This window comes from Marmota flaviventris, chromosome 17 (assembly GCF_047511675.1).
Source record: "Marmota flaviventris isolate mMarFla1 chromosome 17, mMarFla1.hap1, whole genome shotgun sequence".
Taxonomy (NCBI): domain Eukaryota; kingdom Metazoa; phylum Chordata; class Mammalia; order Rodentia; family Sciuridae; genus Marmota; species Marmota flaviventris.
The window spans coordinates 13,166,352-13,189,311 of NC_092514.1; the positions used below are offsets into that span (position 1 = coordinate 13,166,352).

At 54.5% G+C, this 22,960-nt stretch overlaps 1 protein-coding gene across 1 annotated transcript in view; it reads left to right on the plus strand.

Annotated features, from left to right (window-relative positions):
* Window positions 1-5,532: 5,532 nt before the first annotated feature.
* Myo15a (myosin XVA) overlaps window positions 5,533-22,960 on the plus strand; it is a 54,997-nt gene continuing 37,569 nt past the window's right edge. Inside the window, exons 1-15 of the mRNA XM_027921466.2 lie at window positions 5,533-9,114; window positions 11,469-11,551; window positions 12,131-12,194; window positions 12,886-12,995; window positions 13,317-13,391; window positions 13,600-13,690; window positions 17,194-17,199; window positions 17,562-17,665; window positions 17,800-17,863; window positions 18,991-19,104; window positions 19,740-19,901; window positions 21,501-21,614; window positions 21,914-21,972; window positions 22,060-22,183; window positions 22,774-22,869. Coding sequence (XP_027777267.2) covers window positions 5,533-9,114; window positions 11,469-11,551; window positions 12,131-12,194; window positions 12,886-12,995; window positions 13,317-13,391; window positions 13,600-13,690; window positions 17,194-17,199; window positions 17,562-17,665; window positions 17,800-17,863; window positions 18,991-19,104; window positions 19,740-19,901; window positions 21,501-21,614; window positions 21,914-21,972; window positions 22,060-22,183; window positions 22,774-22,869 — 4,848 coding nt within the window. The remainder of the gene's footprint in view (window positions 9,115-11,468; window positions 11,552-12,130; window positions 12,195-12,885; window positions 12,996-13,316; window positions 13,392-13,599; window positions 13,691-17,193; window positions 17,200-17,561; window positions 17,666-17,799; window positions 17,864-18,990; window positions 19,105-19,739; window positions 19,902-21,500; window positions 21,615-21,913; window positions 21,973-22,059; window positions 22,184-22,773; window positions 22,870-22,960) is intronic.

Genomic DNA, 22,960 nt, shown 5'->3' on the forward strand with positions numbered 1-22,960 from the left:
GCCCCTTTCCCCTTGGTCTGGTCATGAGGACCCAAGGGAGGGATTCTGCCTGGGTGACAGTCATTCCTAGTCCTTGCCCTATGGGTGGGTCCTCTGAAATCAGGGAGAGGTTGATAAGGCTCTGAGCTCACAGGGTGTCCAGCCCAGTCCAGGCCTTGGATGGATACAGGCCCATTTTATCCCCCAAGCTGTCTGGGAGAGGGTGGGAGATGTAGTCAAAGGCTTGGGGTCCTCAGACAGTTGGTTCCTCCTGGTGGCCAGGCTGTTTCCTGGGCTCTCCCTGTGGATCAGTGCAGTCTCATGTTTTGTGTCCTGGGCCTTCTGGATCTATGATCAACATGATTGTACTATCTAAGCCTGAGTGAGATAGGGGTGCTGTGCACGATGGCCAGGTTGGTGTGACTCAGCCGCCCATAATGCCCTTAGGGCTGCAGAAGCCCCCAATAGGGGAGCACCCCAAGGTCCCCAACCCATGCTACCAGGATGAGCTCAAGGTTTGAGCCCTGTTCCTCTTAGCTGCCCTATTCTCCTCACTTAACGTCCCCTTGCAAACACAGGAGAAGACCTCATTCAGGTCTGTACTCAGGCTGCAGGACTACCCTCTGCCTCATGTGGCATCCTGTTCTGGCTGTAGCATTCAAAGTGCAAAAGAGCCAAGGGAGCAAATGTCCCTCTGTCTGTCCAACGTCTGTGTGTTCATTCATTCTCCATGGCCCTTCCTCCCCAACTTAGATTCCACAATTTCTCATTTCAGAACCCTCCTTTGGCAAGGAACCCCAAACTCCTCTGTCCTGCTCAAGAACTGGGCACCCCCTCCCAGCCCCCCAGGTGCCAACTGCCCAGATGCTGCACAGTAGCTCCTCCAAACCCCTCTGTTCCCACTCCTCCACTTGCTGTGGAGTCCTAGCTAGAAAACTCCTGCCTTCCCTGAAACACCCCGTGCTCATCTGTACCCCCTTCTCCCGCCATGAAGGAGGAGGCTGCCTCCCTGGGATCTCGCGCTCTATGGAGGGTTCATTCTCCTTCTCCCTCACCCTCAAGTCTCTCTATATCGTGTCTCGTTATCTTTTTTTCTCTCTCCCTCTCACCTTCTGTCCACTTGATTTGCCAGCTTATCTGTCCAGGTCAGGGCTTCTATGACAGAAAACCACAGGCCAGATGGTTTTAACAACAGAAAGTCATTTCTCACAGTTCTGAGGCTACACGGCTCAGGTAAGGAGCGGGCAGGGCAGGTGTCTCCTGAGGCCTGTCACCTTGGCTTCCAGTGGCTCCTTATCAGTGCATCCTGAGGAGGGTTCTTAGGGGGCTCCCCACCCTAAGGGCACCAGGAGCTGCTGAGTCACACCTGAGGACCTCCCACCAGAGCCCCAAGTGTCTTTCCACTACACCTCTCTGTTGTAATTTAGCTTCCCCAGGCTAACCCCAGTGCCAATCTCTTCACCTCACCCCTGGGCACACTCTAACATACCACCCAAATGGCTCCTGAGGCCAGGCATTGCTGAGCAGAAACCATTTTTAATCCATCTCTTCTTACCCTCAGCAGGCTCAACCCAGCTGACTGTGGCCTCCTCCCTGCCTCCTTGTCCCCCTCGCCCAGGGTCCTCTCCTCACTCTGTCCCTCTCCTTGGCAGCCCTCACCCCTGCCTGCATCTCACCTAATCTGCTGAATGTCCGTCCCTGCAAGTTCCAGTCCTGAGAACAAACCATCTCCTGACTCACTCCTGCATGGTGCTGCCCTTGCTCTGAACCGCTGCCTCCCAGAACAGACTTGTGCTTCCACATAGTTGTCCCCTCTGCTTCAGAGAACAGTTCTGCCCAAGTCAACACCAATCCTGCCTGGCTTGTACCCTTACCCCAACCCCTTCCAGCCCCTCCAGGCCAACCTGTTTTACCAGGTCCCAAATGTGTCTGCCACATTTTGTCACTTCTCTGTCCCAGCCAAGCCACTGGTCCCACGCCTTGCCTGCACTGTGCATCCCCTCCCAACCTTCCCACAGAGACCCTAGAACATTTTTCAAGACCGTTTGATGAGAAGCAAAGGGAAGTCCCAGTTGCCAAATGTGTGGCCTCAGGCAACTTGCTAAACCTCTCTCTACCTGCTTCCTCAACTATAAAATGAGAAGAATCATTCCCACCTCAGGAATTTGTAATGAGTGAGTGCTGGATGGGCTGTGTGTGGCCTGCACTTCTGAACCCAGGCCCCGCAGGCAGCGACATGGACCCCATAGCTTCTTCTCTGTGGCTCTCTCAGCTGAGTCTCGAACATCTCTCATATCAAGCCCTTCATTGATAAAATAGGAAGAATTCCATTCTCACATATGTGAGAATCTAGTGAGATATTCCAGGAAAGCCTTCAGCACTGAACCTGACACAAAGCAAACACTTCGTAGTGTTAGTAATTTTCTTATTACTTCTAAAATGCAAATGCTTCCATGGCTTCCCACTACTAAAGATATTAGGGACCAAAGCCTTGTCGCAGCCTCATAGGGCCAGCCCCTGCCTGCCATCCTGACTACTTTACATTCTATACATCCCTCTTCATCTGCTCTTGGGGGAGAGGCTCAGAGACATGGCCTAGGCAACTTTCACTGGCATATCAGAGACAGCACAGGTTGTCTTTGCACCTGTAGGAGACCAGCTGTGTCTCAGGCTTGTCCAGTGGCTCAGTAAGGGCCCTCTGCCTCCAGAACTCCCGGCTGGAGTAGGCTGTGGAGTCAGCCCTGCCAAGCCCCTGCCTGCAGCCAGCACCCAGAGATTCTCCCCTCCTATGTGAGGACCCAAGTACCAAGAGCTCAGCAGGCAGGTGGGCCCAGCCAGGAGAGCAGCTCTGGATCCTTCAAGTCTGGGATCCCCCCTCCCTAGTCACATGGCCTTGAACAAATCACTCACTTTACCTCTTTGAGTCTGGGTTTCCTAATCTTTTTTTTTTTTTTTTATCCTTTCTTTTTTATTTTATCTTATTGGTACCAGGGATTGAACCTAGGGGTGCTTAACTATCAAACCACATCCCCAGCCCTTTTTATTTATTTATTTTGTCTATGGCCTCCGTAAGTTGCTGAGGCTGGCTTTGAACTTATGATCCTTCTGCCTTAGCCTCCCAAATCACTGGGATTACAGGCCTGTACCACCATGCCAGGCTTGAGTTTCCTCATCTTGACAATGGAGATGATAATAGTTCCTGTCTCAAGGCCTGTTCAGTGAGTCCCATGAGATCACTGTGCTAATATACCTGGCCAGGGCTTTAGGGCCAGGAGGGCTGGGGGGTGGGCAGGGGGCATTGGGGAGTGTCATATTCGGGCTCAGAAAAACCAACTTCTCTGTCCTTGTTCTCCTTCAAGTGAGCAGTGGCCACAGCCCAGAGAGTGGTGGGAAAGCAAGCAGCTTGGAAGGAGGTGACAGAGAATGGCTGTCCCTCTATCCCCTCAAAATCCATACTGCAGAAAGCTGACTCCCTGCATGCCCTTGCCCAGGAAGCTGCTCAGTCGCTCCGGTTTCCATCCACTGTCCTGTCCCCTCTGGATGGTTACCTGAAGCAGGAGCCATCAGCCTCTGGCACCACCTCTCTCAATGGCTGGTACCCTAATGGGCTCTTGAGAGTCTCCAGGAAGAACAGCAGGAACCAGAGGAGGAAGGTGAAGAGATGGAGACAGTGAGCAGAGGAGGAGAGGCAGACAAGGACAGAGGAAGGTCTCCCTGCTCCTTGCCTGCATCCAGGAAGACCTCTTGTCAACCTTGAAGTCACAGTTGAGCAGGCTAAGGCTCTGAAGCCACTCCCTGGAGGCATGAAGGTGACAAGGGGCAGAATGAGGGCCACGACCTCACTGCTTAGCTGTCTCCCATGCTGCCTTTTAAGCAACCAAAGCATTAGCATTGGGGCCTAACAGCTAAAACCAAGTTCAGTAAATAGGCAGCCTGGAATTGACTAGAGTCTGTCATCAATCATTCTGGATCCTGGATGTCCTGATCCGTGGGCAGAAGGAGGAGTGAGAGAAGGAAAAGAGATGAGGAACGGGAGGAAGAGAAGATGAGGATCGGGAGGAAGAGGTACCAGGGATTGAACCCATGGGCATTTAACCACTTAACCACATCCCCAGTCCTTTTTTTTTTTTTTTCCTATTTTGAGACAGGTCTTGCTATGTTGTTTAGGGCCTCCATAAGTTGCTGAGGCTGGCTTTGAATTTGTGATCCTCCTGCCTTAGGCCCCTGAGTGGGTGGGATTACAGGCATGTACCACCATACCCAGTTGTGAAGAAACAGTTCTGAGGCTTTGGACTCCAGAACTGCTATCCACAACATCCCAAGTTCTTTCCCATCTTCTTCTTCTAACAATCCACAACTCCTACCTCCCTTTTTTGGTGCCAGGGTTGGAGTCCAGAGCCTTGCACATGCTAAACATGGGTTTTACTACTAAGCCACACCCCTGCCCAGCTTCTGCCCCTTTTAGGGCAAATTTTCAAAATCAAGCCTAACTGGTCACCACCCAAGACGGTTGGCACATGGCCTTGGGTCAGATGCCCCAACTGTCAGAGAGGGCAGGGGTCCCATGACTACAGCTACTCAGCTAGAGAAGGAACAGAGAAGAATGGATAGAACTAGTTAGGGACATCAGCAAGGGCCACAAAGCCCCTTCCACCTCTTGAGCTACCGAGCAGTTCCACTGAATCTTGCTTCTTCCTGATACAGTTTATCATTCCCAATCTACAGATGAGGAAACCATGGCCCAAAGAGGGCAAAGGGCTCTCCTGAGGTCACACAGCCCATCAGTGACAGGGCTGGGAAACAGGCCTAGTCATCTTCTATTTCTACTCCTCTGCCCCACTCCCTTCTCCATGGACTGTTGAGACACTCCACCTTTCCCTTCTCTGTGAGGCAGCAGCCCAGCTCTCCCCAATGCATTATTCAACTGCTGAGAGCCAGCTAGCTCCCATTACCTTGACCGCTGCCCTGGGGCAGCTGCCTTGCCCACTCCCCTCCTTTCTTGCATAAGACCTGAAAGATCCAAGGTTCCCTTCCAGGGTGGCTTGGTGGGCTTTGACCACCCCCATCATGGGCTAAGGAGATCTGGTTTCACTCTGGCTCAATGCAGGTGGGCTGGGTGGTCCAAGGCAGGTAGCATCCTCTCTTAGGGCTCAGAGACCAAAGCACTCTGCTTTGGGGGTTTAGTCAGCTGAGGCACAGGGAGGCCTGACCTGGGTCAGCACGGTTGTTGCCATGGCAATTCCAAAGCCAGGATGACCGCCTCCCCCCAGCACAGGCCTCCCCAGGTTTCCCCTGTCCAGTAAACTACACCCACGCACTTTCCACTGCCACTGGAGGGTGAAACCCAAGGCGTCTCTAGAGGAGATGAATTATGGATCCACCCTCCCCGAATGCTGGCCCATCCCTCCCCAAACCATCCGCCAGTCCCAGCTGCCCAGAGACAGAGGAGGCCGGGTGTCCAGCTGCCAGCAGGAAACCTAGCAGATCCTTGTGTCTCCAAACCCCTGAACCTGTGATACCCAGCCCCAGGCGTGGTAGGAGCAGGAAGCGACCATGGCAAAGGAGGAAGATGAGGAGAAGAAAGCCAAGAAAGGAAAGAAGGGTAAGAAGGCCCCGGAGCCGGAGAAGCCCAAACGGAGCCTTAAGGGGACCTCCCGTCTATTCATGGGCTTCCGAGATCGAACGCCCAAGATCTCCAAGAAGGGCCAGTTCCGGAGCGCATCAGCTTTCTTCTGGGGCCTCCACACTGGCCCCCAGAAGACCAAACGCAAGAAGAAGGCCCGCACGGTGCTCAAGTCCACGTCCAAGCTCATGACGCAGATGCGCATGGGCAAAAAGAAGCGGGCGATGAAGGGGAAGAAGCCCTCTTTCATGGTGATCCGCTTCCCCGGACGTCGTGGGTACGGCCGTCTCCGGCCCCGGGCCCGGTCACTCAGCAAGGCATCCACGGCCATTAACTGGCTCACCAAGAAGTTCCTCCTCAAGAAGGCTGAGGAGTCGGGCAGTGAGCAAGCCACGCTGGACGCCTGGCTGCAGCGCTCGGGCTCCCGCGTGGGCTCCCGCAAGCTGCCCTTCCCATCGGGCGCCGAGATCCTGCGGCCCGGGGGCCGGCTCCGCAGATTCCCCCGCAGCCACAGCATCTACTCATCTGGGGAGCCCGTGGGCTTCCTGCCCTTCGAGGACGAGGCTCCGTTCCGGGGCTCGGGCTCCCGCAAGTCGCTGTATGGGCTCGAGGGCTTCCAGGACCTGGGCGAGTATTATGACTACCACCGCGAGGGCGACGACTACTATGACCAGCAATCGCTGTACCAATATGAGGAACAGGAGCCCTACCTGGCCGGCTACAGGCCCTACAGCCCAACCTGGCAGCCCTATGGCGAGCATTTCTATGGGTACCCGCCTGAGGACCCCTATGACTACTACCACCCTGACTACTATGGTGGCTCCTTCTACCCAGGGTATGGCTATGGCTATGACGACTATGAACCCCCCTACGCACCCCCATCTGGGTATTCATCTCCTTATAGCTACCATGATGGGTTTGAGGATGAGGCCTACCCATATAGCCACTACCTAGATCCCTATGCACCTTATGACATGCCATACCCACCCTATGACCTTCCATACGATACCCCATATCCTGCACCCTACTTTGATCCGTATGGGGTCCCCTACACCGTCCCCTATGCTGAAGACATCTATGGAGGTGGAGATGAAGCCATTTATGCCCCCGAAGTGCCCTATCTTTATCCAGAGGAGCCGTCCTTTGCCTACCCCTGGGTACCGCCACCTATACTGTCACCCCACAATCCATATGCCCACCCCATGGATGACATCGTGGAGCTGGAGGAGCCAGAGGAAGCAGGCGGGGAGCGGCAGAGCACCTCCTTCCGCCTACCCAGTGCAGCCTTCTTTGAGCAGCAAGGAATGGACAAGCCGGCCAGGTCCAAGCTGTCCTTCATCCGCAAGTTCCGCCTCTTCCCACGGCCGCAGGTGAAGCTGTTTGGAAAGGAGAAGCTGGAGGTGCCCCTGCCCCCATCCCTGGACATTCCACTGGGAGATGCAGATGAAGAGGAGGAGGAGGAGGAGATACCCCCAGTGCCCACCGTGCCCTATGCCCACCCTTACTGGGGCTTCCTTACACCTCGTCAGCGCAACCTCCAACGGGCCCTGTCGGCCTTTGGTGCCCACCGTGGCCTGAGCATCAGCCCTGATTTGGGTCGCCCGCCACCCCGCCCCGCCACCTCACTGGCACGTTTTCTCAAAAAGACGCTATCAGAGAAAAAGCCCATTCCGCGGCTCAGGGGTAGCCAGAAGGCACGAGGGGCCAGCCCTGCAGTCCGGGAGGCGGCCTACAAACGCTTTGGCTACAAGCTGGCCGGCATGGACCCTGACCGGCCCAATACGCCCATCGTGCTGAGGAGGACCCAGCCACGGGCCCAAAACAACAACAATTCCCACCGCCCACCCTCGCCGGCACCCACGCCCCGGATACTTTCCCACTGGAGCAAGCTCGTCTCCCCTCCAACTTCCCGGAGGCCCCCCAGCCCTGGCCCACCGCCTGCCCCACCCTTCTCCCCAACACTCTCAGGCCTGCCCCGGCCAGCCTCCCCCTATGGCTCCCTCCGGCAACACCCACCACCCTGGGCCGCCCCAGCTCACGTGCCCCTAGCACCCCAGGCAAACTGGTGGGCCTTTGTGGAGCCCCCTCCTGTAAGCCGAGAGGTGCCCCCTGACCTGCTAGCCTTCCCTGTGCCCCGACCCTCATTCAGGGGTTCCCGCCACAGAGGGTCAGCCTTTGGCTTTCCTGGGACCTCCCCAGTGGCACCGAGAAGGCGGGCCTGGAGTCCCCTGCCTTCACCTCAGCCCTCCCTGAGGAACCTGCCAGGTCCAGGCTACCGCTCACCCTTGGGGCCCTTGTCCCCTCAGCTGTCTCTCCGTAGGGGCCCCTTCCAGCCGCCCTTCCCACCTCCACCTCACCGGCCTGGATCTCTGCGAGAGCCCCCAAAGCCACGACAACGACAAGCCTCCGGGCGCCTGGGCCCACCCCATTCACCAGTGCTGGGTTCACCCCGACTACCCCCACTGCCCCCTCTGCTGGGCCATGGCCCCCGGCACCGGTCCCTCAACCTGCCTTCACGCCTCTCTCACTCATGGCGGCGCCTCAGCGAGCCGCCCACCCGGGCTGTAAAGCCACAGGTGCGCCGGCCGTTCCACCTGCCACCAAGGGCCAAGTCTTGGAGAGCTGCTGCAGGGTCCCAGGAGCACCAGGAGAGTCAGCATGAACCTGAGGACTCCGAGACGCCCTGGATAGTGCCCCCGCTGGACCCCAGCTGGGACATAGATATGCCTCCCACCCAGCGCCCACCTTCGCCCTGGCCAGGAAGTGTGGGCAGCCTTCGCGGCTTTTCCAGGCCACCTCCTGTGCCTGAAAATCCCTTCCTGCAGTATGTGGGCCTGGTATCATCCACTGCTGCCCAGCCTGAAGGCCCAGCCTCTAACGCAACCAGCATCTTCCTGGGCAGACACCATGACCCAGGACCTGGACATCTCACCAAATCCGCCGGCCCTTGCCCCGAGAATCCTGAAGAAGCGGCCACCCCAGGAGAACCCCAGCCATCAGCAGAGTCCAAGACCCTAACCCTAACACCTCCAAAGGATGCCCCCGCAGAGCACAAGGCATTACGGCTCAGCCTCTCATATCCACTGGCTATGTGTGACCAGACAAGGGCTACAGGGTCACTATGGCACCGCTCGAGGACACTGCCCAGACCCCTGGCTCCCTTGGCCCCTACTGGGGCCCCAGAACCCCTGCCCAAGGAGGGTGAGCGACCCCAGCCTCGATCTGGGCGTTTTGCCGTCGTCTTACCTCAGGTGCGGAAACTGAGCTCCTTCCAGCAAGGTAGGCCTGCTGCCCTGCAGCCACCTGAACAACTGGCCCAGGACCCCCAGCATGGCCCAGAGCTCCGAGCCTGTGGTCTGCGCTGGTCCTGCCTCTGGCTGCCAGCAGATGCCCACCGGCCCTGGCCACGAGTACAGGCCCAACCCCAGTGTCACCGCCTGGGCCTTGGAGCTGCTTGCCTGTCTCTCAGGGGCCCCTGGAAAGAAAATGGCCCTCAAAACTGTCAGAACAAGGTATGGAGTACAAGTCAAAGGGAGGGCATGGTAGTTCTGGCCTGGGAAGTGGGATAGGAAGTGACCTAGGGAGGCAGCCAGAGTCCAGTACGACCTTGGCAAGCTGCTGCTTGCTTGGGCCTCTCGGTCATCTCCATCTGCAGTTGGGGAGAGGAGCCTGGGCCTCCCACGCTGCAGAGTGAAACAAGGGGAGGCCCAGCACAGGCACGCGCACAGCGTAGAGATGCAGGACACTGTTCCTCGGTGGATTTTGGGACGGGAGCTTTTCTGTCAGTTTCTGCCTGGGACCTGGGTGTCCCTGTCTTGGCTCAATGTGAATGGCACGTCTGGCTCCCAGCCACTCCTCAGAGGTTTGGGCCACGCACATGTCTTCCCACCTCCCACTGACCCTCCTGGCCCCCAGATTGGAGTCCTCTTTCTCCTTGGGGCTCCTGTTGTCCTTTGATGGTCCCCTGGGCTGCAGGATTCTGGACTAAGAGAAGGTGGGGACTCAGGACACAAACTTCTAGCCTTCTTATTACAGAGGCCACACGGTGGATAGGGAGATGAGCCAGGAGACTGTCTGGGCCTGGGGTGGGGTGCCAAGCAGGCAGCCTCTCTGAAGAGTACCCGGCCTGAGTTTGGCTCCCACACTCATGGCAGAACACGAGCCTGAAGCTGGGTGGCCCTCAGGGGGGTGGGTGGTCACTGGAGCCTCCCCCGGGACAGGATAGGCGGGGCAAGCAGGGACAGCAGGTGCTTCTCGGCCTCTGCAGACGGTGCCTAGTGGAGCGGGCAGCCAGCTGGGTCAGGCAATGGCAACGGGGGCAGCCTGGCTGCTGGGGGGGCCCTGGCCCCGGCGACGGGTTCCCCGTACCGTGTGGGCTGCAGCGTTGCGGGAGCAAGGCACAGGGCGCCTGGGGGTGAGGGGCAAGGATGCCTGGGCCCTCCTCACCCTGGAATACGTGAGTGACTGAATTATTCAGGGTCTGTGACTGCTGGCGAGCACATGGGCAGATGGGTGGGCTGGAGGCCAGGGCTGAAAGGGTGATACTGTGCCCTACTTAGCAGCCCAGCAGTGGTCACGCAGCACACAGAGCCCGTCCCGGTGTCCTCTTTCCTCACCTGCCCAGGGACGGGTACAACTGGGATCAGAATTGCAGAGTATGCGCACGTGTTCGCTCACAGTTCTGCAGAGCCTTGCAGTCCTGTGACGTGTGGGCATCTGTGCGGCCAATGGAGGAAAGCAAGTGTATGTGGAGGTCTGAGCAGATGTGGTATCCATGGGGGCTGGGTTATTTGCTTACTTTCGGCATGTGTGCACCTACACATAAACAGAGATCCTGCAGCCCAAATGTGGTACTGGGACTTTCATTCTCAAGACCCCAAGGTTGGTGGGAAGCTGGCTGGGTGGCAGGAGGATCGAGAGTTCAAAGCCAGACTTGGCAACTTAGCAAGGCCCTAAGCAACTCAGTGAGACATTGGGAATGTGGCTCAGTGGTTAAGTGCCCCTGGATTCGATCCCCAGTGCCAAAAATGAAAACAACAAAAAAAAAACCCAAAAACCCAAGGTTGGGGGGCTGGGGCTGGGGCTTAGTGGTAGCACCCTTGCCTGGCATGTGTGAGGCACTGGGTTCAATTCTCAGCACCGCATAGAAATAAATAAAATAAAAGCCTATCAACAACTAAAAAAATATTTAATAAAAAAAAATAAAAGACCCAAGGTTGGGAACTGTCCCAGTGATCCACCTACATGTTCATGACAAGTGGATGTTGAGAACCGGTCCCTGCATGTATGGTGGGTGCCCCCAGCTGAACTCCTCCGCATCCCACAAGACCACAGGTGCTCATGGGAGACATGACAGATGCAAAGACCACTGTGTTTGAATTACACAGGATGGGTGCCGGGGCATGATCCTGAGACAGTCCCCATCTTGGCTGTCCCAGAGGCTCCCTGCCTCAGGACACTGCATCAGGATACATGACCATGAAGTTGTCACACAAGTCAACACACAGGGTCTTCCAGCAAGAAGGGTGCTGGCACTGAGAGGGCTGAGTTTGGGAGGGGAATAGGAGAGTGTGGGTGTGTTTGTGTGCATGGACGTGTATGTGCTCACTCCGTGGGGCAGGACACTTGGAGCTCACAGGAGCACTAGTGGGAGAAATACGTGGGCACTGAGGTCAAGCACATATCCCTGTGTTGCACACAGGTTCCCTGAGCCACTGCATTTGGTGGCAAGGAGGCTTTCAGGAGCCCCTGGCCTGGCCCTGAGATTACCTCTCTGACAGTGCGAGCAGGTGCAAGGTCTGTCCAAGCCAGGGCACCCACGGGACGCCCTATAACCTGCCGACCCCATCCCCTCTCTTTCTCACAGATGCACTCCATCCGAAACCTGCCTTCCATGCGGTCCAACGAGCAGCGCAGGGAGGACGGAGTGGAGGACATGACCCAGCTAGAGTGAGTGGGCAGGGCCAGCTAGGGGTCACTGTGGGATCCCCACACTCTCAACCAGAGTGCCTGATATCCATCTCCCAGAACATTTTCAGAGCCTCTGTTTCCCCATCTGCAATGAAGTGTCCGCAAAGGCCAATGGGTGCACGTCGGAGCTCTGTGAAGTCAGACAGGCCTCAGTTCAAATCCCAGCCCCATCACTTACCAGCTGGGGGCGGCCCTTGGGCAAGTCACTCAGTTTCTCATCCACAGGAGCGGGGTGGGATGGCAGTCGTGAGAGCGGTGGTATGTTGGGGGTGCCTGATGCATGGATTAAATCATAATGTTATTATTTAATCACAGGAATTCAGTCCTCCTGGCTGCTGCCTTAGAGTGTCTCTCAAACCCCCGTGATGCAGACGATTAGCAATACCCATTGAATTGAGGCACAGCAAAGTGAAGTGACTTTCCCTGGGTCTCAAAGCTGGTTAATGTCAGAGACAGGACTTGAACTCAGGCCTGCCTGACCAGGACTGAGTGGAGAGGGGGCCCTTGCTAGTTCGGGTCCCAGGAACATTGACAGCTTTCCTCCATGTCTCCTTCTAGAGACCTCCAGGAAACCACGGTGCTGTCCAATCTCAAGACCAGATTTGAACGGAACCTCATCTACGTAAGTCCTGGGGCTGAGGCTGCCCCAGGTCCCCAGTTGGGAAGGCAGATGTCTTCTGGGGACCAGGTGGGAAGGACAGGTGTCTCCTGTTGGACTTGTGACCTCTGGTTTCAGCTAGAAGAGAATGCTAGAAGCCGGAATTCTAAAATCGAAAGTCCTAAAATGGTATTAAAAGAGTGAACCCCGGGAGCAGAGGCCTGGAGATAGGGAATCCAGAAACTGGTGACCCCTACCCCAGTGGATCCAGGGACCCGATGGATCAAGCCTCCAAAGTTCTAGAATCTCTAAACCTGGATCCCAGAAGTTGACCAGAGAACTTAAACCACAGTGCAGAAAGGCAGGGACACCCAGAGGGCTTTGGCCACCTCAGATCCTTCCCCATTCCCCAGTATGAAGCAGAACCTCCTGAAGCCTGGTGGGACCGTGAAGTGGGCGGTGGTCAACACGGCCACCCTAGTGGGATGGTGGCTACAGGGCTTGGCTTGTTCCATGCTCCTCAGCCTAAGCCTGTGTGGTGTGCTTGAGCTTCCAGTATTAAAACAGACCTTTAGAGGGTTCTAGATGGCAATACTAAAGCCAGGCAACCAGACATCTGCTCAACTGGAAAGGGGTCCCAGGCTCCCAGAGCCGGGGAGGGACGGCCATAGAGGGCCACAAAGAGCCATGCCCTGAGGCCAGCATCTGTCAGCAGACGTACATCGGCAGCATCCTGGTTTCAGTGAACCCATACCGAATGTTCGGGATCTACGGTCCAGACCAGGTGCAGCAGTACCACGGGCGGGCCCTGGGAGAGAATCCTCCGTGAGTGTCTGCAGGACCTGGGGAGAGGGGCTGTCCTGGGGTTGCAAGTCACTGGCCTCCCCTCAGCCCTGGGTGGTGGCTCACAGGATTGGAAGGCCACCTGCTCAGCGCACAGTTTCTCCCCAGGCCTGACCACGGTCCTCTTTGGAAGCCACTGAGGCTCAGGATGGGGGTGGGTGCATTTCCCCCAGTGGGTGAAGGATGGACAGAATTGACGGCTTGCCTGGACAGAGATGCCCCCACGCACCCAACCCCTGGGAAATTTGGGAATGTGGGAGGCATGGGCTGGCCCCAGGGACACCTAGTGGTCTGTCTCCCCAGGCACCTCTTTGCGATCGCAAATCTCGCCTTCGCCAAAATGCTTGATGCCAAACAGAACCAGTGCATAATCATCAGGTGAGCTGGGCTGTAATCACACAGGGGACCGATGGGGGGACTCTGAGCAACAGGTCTGCATCCAGCCCGACCTGCTGTAGGACCTGGGAAGATCAGTAGGCACCTCTGAGCTGGCTTCTGTCCATATCCCCTTCTTCACGGTGGGATGGGGAAGGACCCAGAGGAGACAGCAAACTGTTCCAACTGCTCTGCTCCTTTGCCCGGTCAGTGGAGAGAGCGGCTCTGGCAAAACTGAGGCGACCAAGCTGATTCTGCGCTACCTGGCCGCCATGAACCAGAAACGGGATGTCATGCAGCAGGTGAGTCTGTCTGTCCATCTCTTGGTGGTCTGTCTTCCTGGCCTCCTCAGCTGAGCACTCCTTGCTGAGCATGCCCGAGTGCTCCCCAAGAGGCAAGGCTCCTCACCCTACTTGGGCCATGGGGAGGCTGAGTTCCAGAGGCATTGGGGCCATTTCGAGGGCTGCTCTTCAGGGGAGGCTCGGGAAGGGAAAGTTTCCTCCCACCCCACACTTCTGTGTTTCCATGGCAACTGGAGGTTGGGGCAGCCTGGGTCAGAGTAGAGGCTGCACGGTGGCCTGGCCTCACCTTCCTGTGAGGTTCCATGGCCACCATTTTCTCCCATCCAGAGGCTGTTCAGACCCCAATGGTGAAGAAACAGGACAGGTTCAAGTGTAGGGATGGGCATGGGGTCAGGGAGGCAGTAGATACCAGGGAGTGGGTGTCAGACTCTGGGCATGGGCCTGTGTCATGTTAGAGTCTTTTTTTTTTTTAATATTTATTTTTTAGTTTTAGGTGGACACAATATTTTTATTCTACATTTATGTGGTGCTGAGGATCGAACCCAGTGCCTCATGCATGCTAGGCGAGTGCTCTACCACTGAGCCAAAACTCCAACCCCATGTTAGAGTCTACTTACCAGGAAAATGCTGTGCTCTGAACCTGAGAATCTAAGAAGCTCATCCATTCCCTCCATAAAGGTTTATAGAGGACCTACTGTGTGCTGGGTGCTGGGGAGGAGGCAGAAGCAACTCAGACAAATGTTCACATGCTCATGTGAATTCCATTCTAGTAGAGGGAAAGAAAAAAATAGAACATATATATATATACATATATGTATGTATATATGTAAATTATGTACATGTGTAAAGGCAGCGTGTTGGGGAGAAAAACGGTAAGGAAGAGGGTGAGGAGTGCTAGGGGTTGTCATTGTGAGCATGGTGGTCACAGAGTAGCCCTGAACGTGTCTGGGGGAAGAGTGAAGAGGTCACAGGAGGAGCATGTACAAGAGCCCAGAGGTCCGTGCTCAAGGGACAGCAAATCACCATCATGGAGTACAGGTGAGGGAGGAAAGGGGCTTGAGCCCAGCAGGTGGCAATGGGGTGGTGTGGAAGGCTGGGTCCAGGTGCAGGTAAAAGCCAGTCAGCCACGCAGAGAAGGACCTGAGAGAGGGAGATAGTGTGAGAGTGGCCCCAGGTGTCTGGCCTGGGCCCAGGCAGCACCAAGGTAGTCGGTCTGCACTGGAGCAGGTTTGCCAAGAACAAGGGCTCACTGGGGCATCCTCAGAGAGAAGGTGGGAATTTGGGGCTCCGGAGAAGATGTCTGGCCCAGCAGCTCGGACTCCAGCACCACAGTCTCTCAGACTTCCCCCGACTCTGGAGCCCACCCAGGTTTGCAGGTGACCACAGTGTCCCAGCCCATGGCAGCATGATCTCAGCAGGGTGATCTTGGGGCAGCAGATTGGAGCTCCTCAGTCCTCGGTGGGGAGTGGGTGGACCCAAGCTGTGCAGTCCAGCCTGGCTCCACCCATTCAGATGCATGCCTTGGCCTCCCACCCGGCCCTGGGCCTCCTGGTGGACAATCGGATCATCTCTTTGTTTCAGGCAGGGTTTTCAAAGCCTCTTTGGGTCAGACTTCTAGGAGAGCAGGCTAGGTGGGCCAGGCACCGTGCCAGGTGTGTGATCATGCCACAGCCTCTCGCAGCCCTGGGAAATAGGTACAACTGTGTCCATTTGCACAAGAGAAAACAGAGACCTGGGAGGGGAATGGACTTACCAGTGTCCCAAAGCAAGGTGGTAAAGGAGCTGGGATTTGCTGTCCTTGGCAGAGAACTACAGGGAAAATAAATGGGGGGATGGGACCTGACTGGGTCTGGGAGTTTCTATACTGGGCACCCACAACATGCCTGCCTGCTGTGTGACTACAGGGCTCTTTTCCCAGCCGTGGCTCTGCCCTGCTCACGTCACCCAGATCTAGGTCAGTTTTATGCATGGCTATATTCTGAGTCTTAAGCAATGTCCTTATTTTGGCTCCACCCCAAATGATGATGGGCATCATCCCCAATCTCTCTCCCATTGGTCAGCAAGAGGATGCCATAATACTACATTCACACCTCCAAAGATTTCAGAAGTCTCGGGGCTCCTTCTCATCGGAACGGTTTTGGTCATGTGTCCTCACTGGACCCAATCATGTAGCCTGGGCAGTGCTGTGCCCAGATCGGCCAGGGTTTGGACCACACAGTCTTCATCCCTCCAATATTCACTCCCTCTAGCTGAGCCCACTCCCTAGGCTGGGCTGGGCACACAGAGAATTGGAGAATCTTCTGATATTTCCAAGGGACTCCTAGACTTAGAGATAATGTAAAGCAATGCTCAGCTGGACTTTGACTCACTGAGGGCGTCCCTGACCCTCTCTGGAACTCAGACTGCTCTTCCATACAACGGGCACAGCAGGTCCTGGACTAAACAGTGCTGGGGATCTGGCAAACCCCCACCACCAAGACTACAGGTGTTATTTTCTGTGGTGACTCAGCTTTCTCTGCTTCTTCTCTAAGAATTCTTCCTGAGGAAGCAACTTAGCCAAAGAAAATGCCATATGAATGCCCTCAATATGGGTTTGTCATAGTGCTGTTGGGGACTCTCAGGGACTCTGGAGTTCCTAGACACATCATATAATATTCAGTTCCCTAATCTGCAAAATAGCAGTGATATTAGTACCGTTTTTTTTTTTTTTTTTTTTCCGGGAGTGGGGGGAAGGTGGTACTGGTGATTGAACGCAGGGGTGTTTAACCACTGAGCAACATCCCCAGCCCTTTCTATTTTTTTTATCTTGAGACAGGATCTTGTGTCTCACTAAGTTTCTTGGGGCCTCCCTAAGTTGCTGAGGCTGTGTTTGAACTCGCGATCCTCCTGCCTCAGCCTCCAGAGCTGCTGGGGTTATAGGCATGTGCCACCACCTCCAGCTCAGCAGATTTTTTTTGAAGTCCCAGTATCTGCAAAGGACATGCATCAGTCTTACGCAAACACTGGGACTCCTCCTGGGCCGGGGATATAGCTCAGTGGTAGAGTGCTTGCCTCGCATGCACAAGGCCCTGGGTTCAATCCCCAACACCACCAAGAAAAATAAACAAACAAACACAGGGACTCAAGTGCACAAATAAGCCAAGTGAGGTGGTGCACGCCTGTAATCCCAGCAGCTCAGGAGTCTGAGGCAGGAGGATCGCGAGTTCAAAGCCAGCCTCAGCAACAGCGAGGCATTAAGCAACTCAGTGAGACCCTGTCTCTAAACAGAATACAAAAAAGGGCTGGGGATGTGGCTCAGTGGTTGAATGTCCCTGAGTTCAACCCCTGTATCCCTCCCCCTGCAAAAAAAAAAATAGTACACAAGTAGATTCCTGTCTGGAGATAGATGATACCCAGGAAAACAGGCAAAATGACATGAGGGCTGGGGGCAGAGGTGGCCAGTTCTGTTAGTGACCAGCTTCTGTTTTTGTCCCTTGTTCCCTCCGTCACCGGCACTCCTGAAGATCAAGGTACTTGGAGTGTGTGTGTGTGTGTGTGTGTGTACGCTCCTCATGGACAATAGGCAGAACGGGCAGGAAGAAGCATTCAAAGGCCTATCCTGAGCTGGGCTGGGGGACTGGTCAGGGGCTGCGGTGCGAGGGCCCCGGGAATGGAGGAGGGTAGCCCAGGGCTTGCCTGTGGGAGTCGACTGCGTGGAGCTGGTGGCACTGGGGAGACCCTGGGATCCTGTAGGAACTCCACCTCTGGTCGCGCCTTACAGAGCAGGGTGCCTGGGGAGGCCGGTGCCTGGTTGTCCCCAGTCATGCCCCTCACCCAGACCCCCAAGACAGTGGCCCACCCCCCTGCTCCCACCTCTTCTCCCTGGGCTCAGATCCTGGAGGCAACACCCCTCCTGGAGTCCTTCGGCAATGCCAAAACCGTCAGGAACGATAACTCGAGCCGCTTCGGGAAGTTCGTGGAGATCTTTCTAGAAGGGTGAGTGGGACCATTGTGGGGCTAGCAGTACCCTCCGTGTCCCACACCAGCCCCCCCCCACCCCCGACATACCCACCACTGTTCCCCTCCCTCCTTGCTCCTTCCCTGGGAGCTGACTGTACTCCCCACCCCAGGGGCGTGATCTCTGGTGCCATAACCTCTCAGTACCTGCTCGAGAAATCCAGGATTGTGTTTCAGGTGAGCCAGCCCTTCCCACACCTGTGGGTCCTCGGAAGTGCTGAGTAGATACCGGGTTAATGAACACAAATGGCATATGGGTTGTACGGGTGTACTGTGAGACAGTGACCATTTCACCTTTGTGACCCAGCCCTCTAGTCATGGGCTCCTCGCTGTCCCAGAGCACAAAGCATTCTCTTGCCTCAGGGCCTTTGCACCTACTGTTTCCCTCCCAAGAGTACCCAAACCCAAAATGCCTGCTAGGCCAAACCCCTCACCAACTCCAAGTCTTCCTGCAGTTCTCCCTTCTCAGTGAAGTTACCCATTTAAAACCACAGCCCTGGGCTGGGAATGTAGTTCAGGGGTAGAGAGCTTGCCTAGCATTCATGGGGACCTGGCCCACCCTCTGGTACTGCAAAAATAAAAAGGAATAAAACTTCAGTCCTTCTCCACCTCATCAAAACTCTCACTCCCTGTAATGCTTTATTTCTCTCCATAGTGCTTTTCACCATCGGACATGTTTTATATATATTTTTAAATTCTTATTAATTTTTTAGTTGTAGGTGGACACAATACCTTTATTTTATTTATTTATATATGGTGCTGAGGATCGAACCCAGGGCCTCACACACGCTAGGCGAGTGCTGTACCGCTGAGCCCCAGCCCCAGCCCATGTTTTATATTTTAACCAGTGATTTGCTGAGTATCTGTCTCCCCCGCTAGCAGCTGGGCTCCGTGAGGTCAGGGGATTCTGTTGCTTTGTTCTCCGCTGTGTGCCAAGGGCCTAGTACAGGGCCTGGGTCACAGGAAGCGCCCAGCCAGATTGGCTGAGTCGACCATCAGAATGCATCACGACTGCACGTCTGGGTTATAAACACACGTGCAGGCACGGGTGGCCAGTGCACACAAGGAAGATGGGCTGTCTTTTTATTTCTCCCAACAAAAGAAAATCCCATAGCCACTCTTACCAAGGCTTCCCTGCATCTACCCCCAACCCCCAGCTGGTGCCAGGCTGGGGTCTCGCTCATCAGAGGTGCTCCACCCAGGACCTTGTGTGTGTGTGTTAGTGGGCATGCCTGGGCCTGTCTGGGTGGGGGTCACCGAAATGGCAGTCTCCCTCCTCTGCATCCATTCGCCCCACTCTGCAGGCCAAAAATGAGAGGAATTACCACATTTTCTATGAGCTGCTGGCTGGACTGCCTGCCCAGCTGCGGCAGGCCTTCAGCCTACAGGAGGCGGAGACCTACTACTACCTGAACCAGGTGAGCACCAGCAGGCTCCCCGGAGCCCCCAGGCCTAATCCTCCCATCCTGTCACTCCAGGGTGGGCCAATGGAGCGGCTGTGGTGTCCTAATGGCCGATGAAAGTAACGGAGGTTTGGGGAGCATGGGTTTGGATTCAAGGGAGCTCATCACGTCGAGGAGGATGGGAATCTTCAGGGTCAAAGCAGAGGAAGAGAAAACCTTCCTTCCTCTTCATTTCTCTGGAGCCTAGAACAACTAACCAGCCTGGGGCGACTATATGGCCCTCTCTGTGCCTCAGTTTCTTCACCTGGGACATGGGGAAATAGAATGAGATTTTAGTTACGGAAATTCATGCATGTGCTGAATTTAGCATTGGCCTGTGGCCCATGCTCCATAGACGTGGGCCACTGTTTTAATTGTCATTATCAGTGGCTGCAGCAAAGGTTAACAGGAGACCCATCCTCACTATGCACCACACTTAAAGTCTATGAAGCCCACCCTGAGCCATCTCAGAGCTTCCTGGACCTTGAGAGTAGAATGACCGCTTGAGGGACCAGCTCAGGCTACACTTCCCCGTCAGGGCAGGGTGGGGACTTTGAGGGCTCCCGGTGCCCACCCAGGGCCCTTGACCTCCAGCCTGTGCCCTGGCTCAGGGAGGGAACTGTGAGATCACTGGCAAGAGTGATGCAGATGACTTCCGCCGGCTCCTAGCTGCCATGGAGGTGTTGGGCTTCAGCGGTGAAGACCAGGACAGCATCTTCCGCATCCTGGCCTCCATCCTGCACCTGGGCAACGTCTACTTTGAGAAGTATGAGGTAAGGGGACATCGTGGCCATCTATTCAGAGACTTGAGAGCTATATTTCCCTTCCAGGTTATACTGTGTACATATTTGTGTTCTTTTTTTTTTTTTATTCTCTGCTTTGGGGTTGTTCTTTTTTATTTTTATTGATCTATAAGGGCTTTTTACATATGTTAAGGAAGTCAGTCCTTTGTTTCTGTTATGAATTACAAATAGATTTTCCAGTTTCAATTCGTATTTTTATTTTATTCACAAGTGTTTGAGTATTTTTGTGTTGTTTTCTATGTCTTGTAGATCATTTTTTTGTTTTGTTTTGCAGGAATCTGCAAACCAAATTATTTTTTAATATTTATTTTTTAGTTATAGGTAGACACAATATCTTTATTTTATTTTTATGTGGTGCTGAGGATCGAACCCAGTGCCTCATGCATACAAGGCAAGCCCTCAACCACTAAGCCATAATCCCAGCCCCCAAATTATTTTTAAAATATTTTAGGCAGTTCATCTATGAATTTTTTTTCTTGCATAAATGTGGGACTTTTTATCATTTTAGAAGAAACCTCTCTAAAACTATAACAACTTTCTCCCATAATTTTTTTTTTTCGATGCCAGGGATTGAGAACTCATGGGTGTTTTATTACCACTGAGCTACATTCCCAGCCCCTTTTATTTTTTATTTTGAGAAAAGGCCTTTCTAAGTTACTTAGGGTAAGTTGCTGAGGCTGGTCTCGAACTTGTGATCCTCCTTCCTCAGCCTCCCACCACACCCATCTCCCATAATTTTTTAAAAGAACTTTCATGGTTTCATGGATTTTTGAAATTTTTAAAAAAACATTTAGATATTTGATTCAAAAATTTATCCTAGTAAGGTTTGAGGTAGGAATCCAATTAACTTGTCTTCCAGGAAATTACTCAATTTTCCCCTCATTTGAAAAATAGATATTTATCATATCCTGAATTACCATGCACACTTATATCTAATCCCAGACTTTCTAATGGACTTCATTAATCTATTTATGTACCATTTGCCTATGACCACGCTCAGTGTTTTTCCCCTGTGGTGCTGGGGACGAACCCAGCATGCTAGGCGAGTGCTCTGCCACCCAGTTACATCCCTAGCCTGACGCACTGTTTTAATTACTGCAACTATAATGTCTTCACTATGTTGTATAGCCTCTTTCGCTCTTTCCTTTTTTCAGAATCTTCCTGGAAATTCTAGCTTGTTTCCATTTTTTTGTTTTGTTTGTTTGCAGTACTAGGGATTGAAACCGGGGGTGTGCTACGTTCAAACTAAACCCACAGTCCTTTTTATTCTTTTATTATTTTTAATCTTTTATTTATGTATTTGGTACCAGGGATTGAAACCAGGGGCACTTTACCACTGAGTCACACCCCTCGCCCTTTTTATTTTTCATTTTGAGACAGGGCCTTGAGAAATTGCTGAGGGTCTTGCTGAGTTGCTGAGGCCAGCCTTGAACTTGTGATCCTCCTGCCTCAGCCTCCCAAGTCACTGGGATGAAGGCGCACCCTCACGCCTGCAGTTTCTGTCTTTCATATAAATGTTAAACTCGGTTTGTCTAGTCCACAACATGCTGCCCTTGGTGTTTTGCATAGACGGATGCACAGGAGGTGGCCTCAGTGGTAAGCGCCCGGGAGATCCAGGCTGTGGCTGAGCTGCTGCAGATCTCCCCAGAGGGCCTACAGAAGGCCATCACCTTCAAAGTGACCGTGAGTCTGTGGGCACTGGAGACTCTAACAAAGCCTCCCCCCAGCGCCTGTCTCCCCCATTACAACAACAGCCTCCCCCCCAGTGCCTGTCTCCCTTACTAGAACAGCAGCCTCCCCGACCACAGCATTGCCAGGCAGAGGGAGCGGGCACCCTGCCCTCTGGTCAGCTTCATGCCTGAGGCCAATCCCACCATCTCTCTAGCCTCCCTTCCCCAGCCCTTTAATCCCTGGGTGGGAGTAGGGGCATCCCGGAGGTGGTAACCAGCCTACTGTCACTCAAAGGTCCTGTCCCTCCCCAGGAGACAATGCGAGAGAAGATCTTCACCCCTCTGACTGTAGAGAGCGCTGTGGATGCCAGGTGAGGCCGCGTCCCTCCCTGCCTGGGCCCAGAGACCCCCAACACCCCGTCCCTCTGCCCACCGACCCAGTGCCTCCTCTGCCCCAGGGATGCCATTGCCAAGGTTTTGTATGCTCTGCTGTTTGGTTGGCTCATCGCCAGGGTCAATGCGCTGGTGTCCCCGCAGCAGGACACCCTGTCCATCGCCATCCTGGATATCTATGGCTTCGAGGTAAGATGGTGTGAATGGGTGAGGAGCAGGGGACACAGGCAAGGCCTCATCTCCCTCAGGCATTCCTGGTTGGTCCCCTGAACACAGAGGCCCCTGCCTATCGGGCTGGATAGGGACCCCAAAAAGGCCCAGACCAGAACTTTGCCCTGGGGAAGCTTCCCAGTGGTGCTCAGTGAGGGACAGACTTTGACAGGCTCATGTGATCAGACCCATAAGGTACCAGGCACTTCACTCATTCACTTCCCCGTTACAATACCCCAGTGAGGCAGGTATTCCCCATTTTGCAGACGGGGAAACTAAGGCATGAGGTGAATGCTCCAAGTTACACAATTCGAAAGTGGCAGCACCAGGATTCAAACCCAGGCAGAAGGCTCTGTGGCCGGGGCTTTTAGCCTCTACCTAGGCTATAGGACCTACAGCTTCAGGCGCTATCCCAAGGGTGGCGGAGCCATACAGGGTTCTGTGCAGTGAGCTATTTGAAGCTTCAGCCATGACAGGCAGAGAGAACCCTGGGCCTGGGCTGTGGAGGTGGGGATGGCTGGGTTGCTGGCCAAGGAGGGGCCAACCCAGCCTCCCCATTTCCCCGGCAGGACCTGAGTTTCAACAGCTTTGAGCAACTGTGTATTAATTATGCTAATGAGAACCTTCAGTATCTCTTCAACAAGATCGTCTTTCAGGAAGAGCAGGTGGGTGTGGGGTGGGGTGCATCAACTCTCCTGTTTCCTTCCATCCTCGCTGGCCAATGGGCCTCCTTGGAGATTGGTTCTTTTTCTTGAA